Source organism: Sardina pilchardus, chromosome 11 (assembly GCF_963854185.1).
Source record: "Sardina pilchardus chromosome 11, fSarPil1.1, whole genome shotgun sequence".
Classification (NCBI taxonomy): Eukaryota; Metazoa; Chordata; class Actinopteri; order Clupeiformes; family Clupeidae; genus Sardina; species Sardina pilchardus.
The window spans coordinates 15,539,756-15,551,332 of NC_085004.1; the positions used below are offsets into that span (position 1 = coordinate 15,539,756).

General features: G+C 45.4%; 1 protein-coding gene across 1 annotated transcript in view; it reads right to left on the bottom strand.

The window, feature by feature from the left end:
* Positions 1 to 11,000, bottom strand: part of pde6a (phosphodiesterase 6A, cGMP-specific, rod, alpha) — an 18,290-nt gene extending 7,290 nt beyond the window's left edge. Inside the window, exons 1-11 of the mRNA XM_062549413.1 lie at positions 10,533 to 11,000; positions 7,824 to 7,976; positions 7,275 to 7,364; positions 5,367 to 5,507; positions 4,526 to 4,600; positions 3,633 to 3,697; positions 2,449 to 2,515; positions 1,766 to 1,813; positions 1,335 to 1,484; positions 650 to 793; positions 267 to 332 (exon numbers count right to left, since the gene is read on the bottom strand). Coding sequence (XP_062405397.1) covers positions 267 to 332; positions 650 to 793; positions 1,335 to 1,484; positions 1,766 to 1,813; positions 2,449 to 2,515; positions 3,633 to 3,697; positions 4,526 to 4,600; positions 5,367 to 5,507; positions 7,275 to 7,364; positions 7,824 to 7,976; positions 10,533 to 11,000 — 1,467 coding nt within the window. The remainder of the gene's footprint in view (positions 1 to 266; positions 333 to 649; positions 794 to 1,334; positions 1,485 to 1,765; positions 1,814 to 2,448; positions 2,516 to 3,632; positions 3,698 to 4,525; positions 4,601 to 5,366; positions 5,508 to 7,274; positions 7,365 to 7,823; positions 7,977 to 10,532) is intronic.
* Between the last annotated feature and the right edge of the window lie 577 nt (positions 11,001 to 11,577).

An 11,577-nucleotide genomic window follows, 5' to 3' on the forward strand; every position in this document is an offset into this window, starting at 1 on the left:
CACTGAAATTCTCCATTGAAAAAGCATTTAGTTTAGGACTAAGATTAATCCAAGTATGGCTAACTGGCCCCATAAATCTAATACTACCAGTAGCGACACTTCAGAAAAATATGACTTATAACAGTTTGATGTTTTAGCTAAATAATTGCTCAAGCTTAGCACTTAAGGGTGAATAACTGTATATTGACAAAACAGCAGTGATAATGATCAAACCATCCCAAATCCTCGATTGTCTTAAGGCACATTGTGAGAATAATTTATCTTACCAGGATGTCCTCCAGCTCAAACTCCTCGCATTCGTGTGGTTCTCTGCCGTATCTCTCGCGCGTGTTCTAGAAAAAAATGAACTGTGTTAGTCACAAGCAGCTCTTCCGGTTATCCTAATCCTTAAGGCTCTTGAGCATAATTTATGATTACGCTGACAGCCCAACAGCAAGAGGAGGCTAATCAATACTTGTCACACTGCATCACAGTAAACAGCATGTTCTCAACCTATCTAATAAATTAAAAATAATAAACAAATATGATAAATAACAATTCCAAGCTAACCAGGACGTTTTGGATCACAGTACACAGCATGTCCTCTATCTATTTAATACTTGAAAAATAATGAATAAATATCATAAACGATAACTCCAAGCCCACCCACCAGGACGTTCTGGATCTCGTCCTTCCTGCACCTGATGTGGTACATGACCATGTCCTGGTAGGTGTCCTTGCGGTTCTCCAGCTTGTTCATCTTGTCATAGGTGTCAGTGTTGAGCACGGACCAGCCCAGGAACTGGGTGAGAGACTGAGGCGGCCAGAGAACAGGGTCCAGTCAGACATATCAAAAACAACAGCAGCAACAACAACAACAACAACAACAACAACAACAACAACAACAACAACAACAACAACACGTTCTAGCATTGCATCCCACAAGAACTGTGACACGAGGGCCTGCGTTGTATATTGCAGCACAAATTCATGTAATACAAATTATACATGGGTGATTTATGCTATGATGTGAAGTGTGACATGATTTGAATCCTCATGTAATATCATGTGACTAGTGGTGTGTGTGTATGTGTGTGTGTTTGAAACAGATTTAGCTCCTTAAGCACTAGAGCTGCACATCGTCAGGGCCAGATATGTCCACTCTCCCCATGCTGTGCTGACCCCTTCAGGCCAATGGCAAAGCCTGAGCTTAATGGGAGTGCTCTCACTTGGAGTGTGTGGCTCACGCTTCCTCATGAATTTCTCAGAACCTGTTGTGGCTCCTTGTGCTATTTCTGTCTCTGCTCCTGCTCCCGCTTCCCTCTGTACTGCACGCAGGCAAACCCCTCAATTACCTCCATCAGCGCCTCGTCCATGTCGTCGAATGGCTTTCCGTCCTTTCTGTTGAAGAAGGTCGCCACACCAACGATCTCCTCTTTCTTGTTGACGATGGGCAGCGAGAGGACGTTCTTTATGGTCCAGCCGGATTTGTCCAGAGGCTCTTTCTGTCTCAGAAGATAACGCACAGCTTCCTTAGAGCCTTCATCTTAGGGCAAACTATTTAATTGACGATGACATGAGCTTATCAGTCACACCAATTAGCTGGGCCTCGGGCCTGGTGTGTGTAAATGGGACGGTTCTGAGACTAAAGTGGAGGAATTTCAGTCTAAATTGCCGTCTGTAGCCTAAAGTGTGAGTCTGCTGTGCTAAAGATGTCAGGCCAATGCATTTATGAAGGTGATAGCGTTGAGAGAGGGGAAAAAAACATAATAAAAGGATATCTCACTTGGAAGTTGAAGTAATCATCCTGAGCAACATTCATGATATTGCAGATCTATGGATGAGAGAGAGAGAGAGAGAGAGAGAAAAGTGAAAAGAGAGAGAGACCAGGAAAGAAATATAGAGAAAGAGAAAGAGAGAGCAAGATATAGAGAGGAATGGAGAGAGAGAAGGAGAGAGAGCAAGATATAGAGAGAGAGGAGAGAGAACGAGAAAGAGAGAGAGAGAGAGAGAGAGGAGAGAGAACGAGAAAGAGAGAGAGAGAGAGAGAGAGAGAGAGAGAGGTTTATGGGGGAGAGAGTGAGAGAGTTAGTGAGGGTGAGGGAGGAGGGAGACGGTCATGCTCGGTGGTATGGAGAAATGCCCTGTTATTCATTACTGCGCCTCCAGAATTACAATTATCCATCATCTCAACCAGTCCATCCCCCTCCACCCCCCCACAACCACCACCACCACCACCACCATCTGACAGCCGCATTAGGAACCTTAATGGCTTTCAGCTTCTCTAACTGCCTCAGTAACACCTCCTCACACCTACACAACACCCCACCCTCCCCCCAACACACACACACACACACACACACACACACACACACACACACACACACACACACACACACACACTAACCCTATATAGAATAAATCTCCCATTACTTCTAACCCAGTCCCCCCAGTTTCTCAATTTCTTACCAGTGCATTTTCGGCCACGTAGGTGGGCAGTCCGCTGACCAAGGCCCAGTGGTCAGCAGGAGGGCCCCTGTGAAACACACACACACACACACACACACACACACACACACACACACACACACACACACACACACACACACACACACACACACCACATAATGTAAACACAAATTTTCATACATGCACACACACACACACACACACACACACACACACACACACACACTTACACACACACACACACACACACACACACACACACACACACACACACACACACACACACACACACACACACACACACACACACACACACACACACACGCAGCTGTGAGCAACCTCTAGGTTTTATGAGGCCTAAAGAATGTTATCAGCACGAGAGCAGGCTGTTGTGGGTTTTATGAAGAGCTTCTCTCCTGATCTCCTCTCCTAGCCTCCAAGAGTCTGTTTTCTTCTTCCCGTATTTTCTTTTTCATCTTCAAATATCTGCATTTCCTGAATTCATTTATATTTCTATTCTGATATCCTGACTTTGCATCAGCCATTTCTTAATAGGAATTAAAACATATTTCCAACCCTGACATTAACTGTGTCATCATTAGATCCATCCATCTTGATAGTTTAGATGTTAATTGCAGCTCCCCCTAGAGGTCAAATGGCATCACATGTTATGTGAATCCTAGCAATGGATCCCCCAGTCTATGTACCAAGTTTGATTTTCACACATTAAAGTGTTGCAGAGATATGACCTCACTTCCTGTTCATCTATTAGTGGGGAGACCTCACAGGAAAGTCTTTCCCAGCCATGAAAGGCACATTAAGCAATACTGAAGCCTGTTAGTCCTGCTGGGCAACTCATGCTAACTGACACAGAGTACTATAAATAAGGTAATCTTAATGGAGGGTGGAGGAGGCACACCAACCAAAGACGTTAGCCACTAACAGTGTTTATAGTTTCATAATATGTTGATTGAAGCGTAGTAAAGCATCCAAAATAAAAACAAAGGAGTGTCTCCAAATGTGTGTGTCTCTGCGTGTGTGTGTGTGTGTGTGTGCGTGCACGTGCGTGCCTGTGCGCGCGCGCGCGCGTGTGTGTGTGTGTGTGTGTGTGTGTGTGTGTGTGTGTGTGTGTGTGTGTGTATGTGTGTGTGTGCAGAAATGTTTGCATGTGTGCAATGACTTACGGAATGACTTTGATCTCCTCTTTGCCATGTAGAATATAATCAATCACTTTGTAGAAAATGATTTCCTGAGGGAGGAGAGATGACACTGGTTTGATTTAAATTCTCTCCGCGGCGTTCTGCCCTTTAAAGCTAGATGGGCACATGCCCGCCCAGACTGGGTACGTTTTAAAATAGTACCAATAAAGTCTTTAAGGTCAGGAGAGGAAAGACATGTGAGGTGCAGAGAGACAGGTGAAACAGTGCGGAAAGAGACAGGTGGAGCAGTGAGGAGAAAGACAGGTGGAGCAGTGAGGTGACAAGAGGAGAGACAGGTGCAACAGAGAGGAGAGAGACAGATGGAGCAATGAGGAGAGAGACAGGTGAAACAGAGAGGTGAGAAGAGGAGAGGAGAGACAGGTGGAGCAGTGAGGTGAGAAGTGGAGAGACAGGTGGAGCAGTGAGGTGAGAAGAGGAGAGGAGAGACAGGTGGAGCAGAGAGACAGATGAAACAGAGAGGTGAGAAACAGGTGGAGCAGTGAGGAGAGGAGAGGAGAGACAGGTGGAGCAGAGAGGAGAGAGACAGATGGAGCAATGAGGAGAGAGACAGGTGAAGTAATGAGGTGAGACAGTTAGAGCAATGAGGACAGGAGAGGAGAGAGACAGGTGAAGCAGTGAGGTGAGAAGAGGAGAGAGACAGGTGAAGCAGTGAGGTGAGAAGAGGAGAGACAGGTGAAACAGAGAGGAGAGAGACAGGTCGTAGAGCAGTGAAGACAGAGACAGATGAAGTAATAAGGTGAGGACAGACAGGAAGAGCAGTGAGGAGAGGAGACAGGTGAAGCAATGGGTGGCGTATTGAGGGGAAGAGAGAGACAGGTGGAGCAGTGAGGAGAGAGACAGGTGAAGTGAAGTCTCACTCTGCCGTCTGGGGTCTTGGGTCCACTGTAGGGTGGCACCTCTCCCATCAGCACAGGCCAAAGGTCAAAGAACTCCTGCGGGATAAAGAGAGGAAACACGGCGGATACATTACCACTGGTTAACACCAGACATAAATCACACTATACGGCCAACAGCCCAGCGGCTTATCTGTTGGAGCAAGGCACAAACCACTAAGCTATACCCAAGCCAGAGGTCACCAGCTGATAAAACTGTACAACACCCTTTGTCATAAATCAAGTCCACTACATGAGCAAGTGCACATGTGATGGCATACAATAGACCCTTTCAACTACATAAACCACTGTGTGTGATCAGCATTTCTAGAGACACAGAACATAACATATAGCTAATGGTAACTTGAAGACAAACAAAAAACATGTTTTCAAGTCGACATTCTGTAAAGCATTACGCTATAGTTTTGAACTTGTCAACTGGAAACCCTATAGGAACAGATTAATATGTGATGATATACTATAATCATACACTTAATGAGCATAAACCTTGTGGGCCTTTGTTTTAGTCATGGCTGTGGATGTGTGCCTTTGTTTTGGTCATGTCTGTGGAGGTGTGCCTTTGTTTTGGTCATGTCTGTGGATGTGTACCTTTGTTTTGGTCAAGTCTGTAGATGTGTGCCTTTGTTTTGGTCATGTCTGTGGAGGTGTACCTTTGTTTTGGTCATATCTGTGGAGGTGTACCTTTGTTTTGGTCATATCTGTGGAGGTGTACCTTTGTTTTGGTCATATCTGTGGAGGTGTACCTTTGTTTTGGTCATGTCTGTGGAGGTGTACCTTTGTTTTGGTCATGTCTGTGGAGGTGTACCTTTGTTTTGGTCATGTCCAGGAGTCCCACAGAGTAGCGGTCGCAGTTGAGGAGTGCCCTGACTGTGTAGAGGGCTTTGTGGAACTGTCTCTCGACGTCTGTCAGCTCCTCAAACACCTTGCTGGCGGACCACAGGAGCACCTGGGAAGCATGGACATATGGACACATACACACACACACACACACACACACACGCACGCACACTGACTTTAGCTCAGAACAAAAACACTGCATGTTTTATGCACTACAATGACACCACTTGATGTCAATGAGACATGCTGAAAGTGATGTTGACGAATACAGTATAAGAATTTCTTATGTGACTTTTTTATGGTTTTAAATGAATTCATATGAATTTCTATGACGTACGAATCCCCTGTGCGCGCGCACAGAACACACACACACACACACACACACACACACACACACACACACACACACACACACACACACACACAGAAGAATACATGTTTTAAAGGGTTCTTGTCACTGAACAACATTTTGTAGTTGGTGCTTTTGTAGTTGTGTATTACAGAATATACTCTTTTCACAGCTTGGGGAAAGGTCACATAGTTCTAGCCTGAATTAGGCTTCGGTGAACTGAGGCACAACAACATAGCTAGAGCACGTACACACGCACGCACACACATGTGCACACACACACATACACACACACACACACACACACACACACACACACACACACACACACACACACACACACTCACAGGCACAAACACACACAAGCACGTCTAAAATCTGAGTGCAAACCTGCCTCTTCCTTCCATGATATATACATGTACAAAGATGCTGTGAGATTGTGTACAACGATGCTCCAAACCCTTAGCTTTGAGGCACTAGTCCTTTTCAGACATGCACTGGACGACAGACATGAAGTTCAGATATGACCGCTCATATTTGAACACAGACGGTTAAAGCATGGGTGATGACGTGCTGTGAGAAGCTGATGGTGTCCCCATGGCTTAAATGTAATTTCTAAAGTTATGACTTTGTCATACAGTAATCAAGCTCATCCATTAATTCTTGTTCATGACAGAATGGTGCTAATTTGGAAATTTGGTTTCCCATTACCAACCATTGTAGGCTACTCCCTATTATGCAGATCCACTATGTGAACACAGTTTCAAAGCGAGCCAAATTGTTTCATGAGCCAAGATAACAACCATTGCATCGCGATTTAACTGTAGCAGGCCATGGCCAGATTGTAATGATAGCTTTTATCTAGACAAACTTTCAGCTACCACAGTCTTAAAGGGCAACTTACAGACTTACAGTCCCCAGGATCTTCTTATTGCATCTTGGGGATTGACAGAAACGTATTGCCCTTTTAAGTGAAAATAAAATACATGTTTTCAGGCCTTCTTTTCATTTTAAACTATCTGGAACTGCCATTTTAGTATTATTAAACATCATTATTGATTGATATATAATGCATCATAGCACAGCAACATATTGAGCATCAACACTGGCTCCTCCAGGTATGAACAAGTCCCACCCATGTGTGAGGATCATGTTTGAACACCCGACTGTTTGAGTTCAGGTCCTAATTACTCAGGCATTGTCCAGAGGTCATGTCTGAAAAGTCTTTAAGTGTCCCTTAGAAAGTTTCACTGTCTTCTTTATCTTCAATAATATGCTCTCTCTCTCATACACACACAGACACACACACATGCACACACATACACCCCCCCCACACACACACACACTCACACACACACACACACGCACGCACACGCACACGCACACGCACACGCACACGCACACGCACAGACACAGACACAGACACAGACACACACACACACACACACACACACACACACACACACACACACATACACACCTCTATTAACCCTGACTGTGGGTTTAAGACCTGAAATTGCTTCTCACCTGTCCTCTTCTGGTCTCACAGTTATGCAGATAGCTCAAATGGTAGACTCGCACAATCAAATTGGCAAAGTTGAGATATTTATTGAACACCTGGAAGACACATCAGGTTTGTCAGGGGACCGCACAGATGATCACACAACTTTCAAAAGAATACATCAGTGTTCAGCTCAAATTCATTTACAAAGTGAAACTGAAACACATGGCCCTGTAATGAATTCAAAATAAACCAAAAAAACATGAAGACAGACAGTGAAAACATGGTAGCTGCATTAAAGCATTATATTTCTCTCTCCTCTACATTTCCATATCAGAACAAAACAACTGGTTGGTGTATTTCAAACGATCATCAGTACATGTAGAATGAAATGAATCAAATGAAATGTTCAGCCATATTTGTTAGATAAACTGAATAGTGTTCAACAGTACACTGACATTCCTGGCCAGGTCTAAGAACCAGCTGGCCTGGCCCTATTTGTGAGTTGTTTTCTACATTCATATTCCAGGGCCAAGGATGGCGGTGGCCACTTTTGACGCAGCACAGTGCAGTACCTCCTCATCCTGAGTAGTGAAGTGGGGTCCGTCCACCTTGTTGATGGCCATGATGACCGCCACCACGTCTTTGCCGTTCATGAGGGGCGTGGCGAGCACACTCTTGGTCTTGTAGTCTGTCAGGATGTCCACAAAGTCACTGTAGCGCTCTTCCTGCCAAGACAAGACAGCGCAACAGAAACATGATCCTCCAGACACTTAGACGTATCACTTCTTTCACTTTAATTATAAACCAATAATTTCCAATCCATTATAATTCACACACAGACAAAGACACACACACACACACACACACACACACACACAAACACACACAGCACCACACACACACACACACACACACACACACACACACACACACACACACACACACACACACACACACACACACACACACACACACACAACACACGCACACACACACACATTTATATAGCCTACTTTGTCATTTGAATTCACTAGACATAGTTTATCATATGAAGGTTAAATATGGAGTGAGATCATAATTACGTGAATATCAGGCACCACTAATGGTGGAGGTTTGACAGGGCTGCTGTTTTGGTGGAATGGTGAGACGATGTCATCATTTACATTGGGGATACACCTAGTCTGCAATTGGGCTACTGGAACAGTCTCCGGAAAAGACTCATTAACCTCACGCCAATACAGCAATTTCTAAATATGAATTTGAGAGCTATAGGGAGGAGACCTAAAGTGTGTGTGTGTGTGTGTGAGAGAGAGAGACAGAGAAAGAGAAAAAGAGAGGGAGGGTGGGAGAGCAAGAGATAGATTTATATACAGAGAGAAGCAGGGAGGAGACCTGAAGTTGTATGTGAGAGAGAAACAGAGAGTGAGAGGGAGGGAGAGAGAGAGAAACAGGCAGGAGACCAGTGTGTGTGTGTGATATGGAACCTAGGTAAACCCTTCTATTCCGCTGAGTTGTAGAACAAAGCTTTAGCAACCTGACCTTTAGAACTAATCCAGGATCGCTCTAATTCAGTGGAGATTAAAGGCCCTCATCCCGCTGGGCACACTGACACCCAGGCCCTCCGCGCTCTTCCACGCAGAGACGAGAGGAAGAGGATTAATGCCAACCACACACCGCCAGCAGGACCAACGGGGTGACCGTTCCCAGGATATCCCTTCATCTTCCTTCGTAATGTTTTTTTTGTGTGTCACCTGGACACCTGGTGGAGTTATGTGCTCTGTTCGGTTTTATTGGTTACCCATCTGTATTCATACGGTTACCCATCTGTATTCATTTCTTGCTCTGCTAGTACTTCTCTGCAGTCTCCCTTCTGCGCTGACCTGTGTTGTCTTTGCTGTGAGGGGGGGTTATGTAAATAAAGCTGACTTTTGACTTGATAGTGACATTGAAGGAGGCTAAGACTTAAACGCTGTCATCCACAGCAGTTTGTCTGGAACATTTCTGGCTCTCATCTCATACTGGAGCTTCCATTTTTTCTGAGTGGCCCTGACATAATGGATTCCTACAATCTGGTTAACTTTCAGATAAAAGGCAGTGGCCTATACCGTGGACGAGAGTGTTAGATCTTTAACACTGAAAGTAATGAGCATTTTATGTCTGTGTTAGAAGTGGCCATTTTGTGGTTAGTCGTGGAACTGAGAGTGATAATTAAAACAAAAGGATGAGCCATGAAGGACTCAGAACAGCCTGACCAAAGACACACACACACACACACACACACACACACAGAACCAAGATAAGAGAAACCAATTTAACACCAGCCATTATTGGCTTTACAGTGCAATGGATTTCTCTCTCTCCCTTCCACACCGGTGATCAAGGGCCAGCTCTTTAGACATGATCATCAATCAAAATCAGTCGCGGGAACACTCAGGTTCTCCCCCCAGACCAAATAAGAAGGCACTCAAATGGGCCCAAATCTGGTCCTGTTCTGGCCCAGTTGTGGTCTAGTCACGGCACACTTCAGTCTGGCCAAATCTGGCTGAGCCACACAGCACAGATTGTTTACCTGCATGAAACGCTTCCCAAGTGAAGGTCCTCTTCAGGCTCAATTACACAATCATTATGGTACTCCTCATCCCTCTATTTGATACAATAATGAGTTCTGCATAACCCTAATTTGTAGATTTTCTCATTTGAAATCAATGAGACAGACATTTGCCTTTTAGCATAGAGGACTGATCATCAAAATAAAATCCCCTCCCTGAAACATCAGAACTATATTTCAAAACCAAACAATTTGGATCATTTAAAAACAACAATAAGAAAATCATAGCAAACATATAAGAGTTGGGCTTCCATTTGCTTCATACCGTAGCAAGACAGGATCACACGCCTAAAATTTAAATATTGATAGTCTAACACTGCCCCCTTGTGACATCTTATGACACTGCACCCCCCTCTGTATCCCAAAGCACAAGTGGGCATGCCAGGCCACGTGCGGTGTGCCAATACTACTGGCAGTGGTGTACTGACCATCTGGCTTACAGGGACAGCCCCCTACAGGCCGCTGGACTAACAAAATAAAACACGTCATACACATGTTTACATGCTCTTTCTCCCTTAGTGCCGGCCCTTGGTGCCAGCAGGCAAGTTCCATAGAGCCATATTACGTTCCCAGTACCCTTGACAACAGGTGTGGCAGTGTTCCATAGCTCACTGTACAACTCATAACATCTGACTCCAGGTCGGCACGGAGTCTGACCTCCTACCCCCCTCACCTGTGAGACATCCTTCACGTTGACCATCTTCTTGGTGGTGGCCACTTGGCCCACAATGCCTATGTCCAGCGGGTAGACGATCTCACTGTCGGGCTGCACCAGGCAATCCTCCAGCTTGGAGTCCTTGGTCACGTTGAAGAGGCGCGTGGCCAGTTCGGCCACGCCGTTGCGCTGCCGGTACATGAAGAGACTCATGCGGTCAGCGCGCATCAAGAAGCACATGTGCTTCATCAGGTTGAAGGTGGCTTTCTCCATCTGGATGTCCTCCTGGATGTCGCGGATCAGGTCGAAAACGATCTCGCTCTCCTCAACCGAGCTGAGGTCGTGGTACTTGCTGATGTCCACCTGGGCCTTCTTGCCGGCCAGCAGGTCCGAGATGACCTTTGGGCGGAAGTTGGCGTCGTAGTACTCCTTGGCGAAGGCCGGGTTGCTGTCCAGGAACTTCTCGGCGACGTCCTTGTCCACCATTTTGTTGTGTTTGCTTGCAAATTTGAGGAGAATACAGATCTGGCGTGTCCTGCAATGAGAGCTACGGCTGTGCTGTGGTAGCTGGGATAGCCCTCAACCCTGTGTTACACTCTCAGCCTGCAGGTAGACAGAGAAAGGATGGGGGGATTAGCGGGATCGTTTTAAACAGGGGTGCGTGCTCCTAATCCTGTATCCTATTATGTCTTGGGATTATGAAATTTACATGCCTGAGGTGGGGTGGACTCACCTGATAGACATGTGTGTAAAATGGCGCTCTGTAATGCACGCAACAATGCTCTTGCTTGCACTTCTAGTGCACTACTAGTGTACTACTCAAATGATGAAATGATGAAATTATTAAAGGATCTCTCTGCTGCACTCTGTTCTTATCTCTAGCCTGCTCCCTCTTCTTCCCCGTCTCCCTCTGTATCTCTCTGCGGTTTTATAAGGATGTGCATTTATTACAAACAGAGCAAGTGTGATGTATCAGATCGATCCTGACCTGTGCAGTGACAGTAGTGTCCGTTGGTATCTGGGACTGGGTTATTCATTACTTCTGCAAAGAACGTGGTGAAGC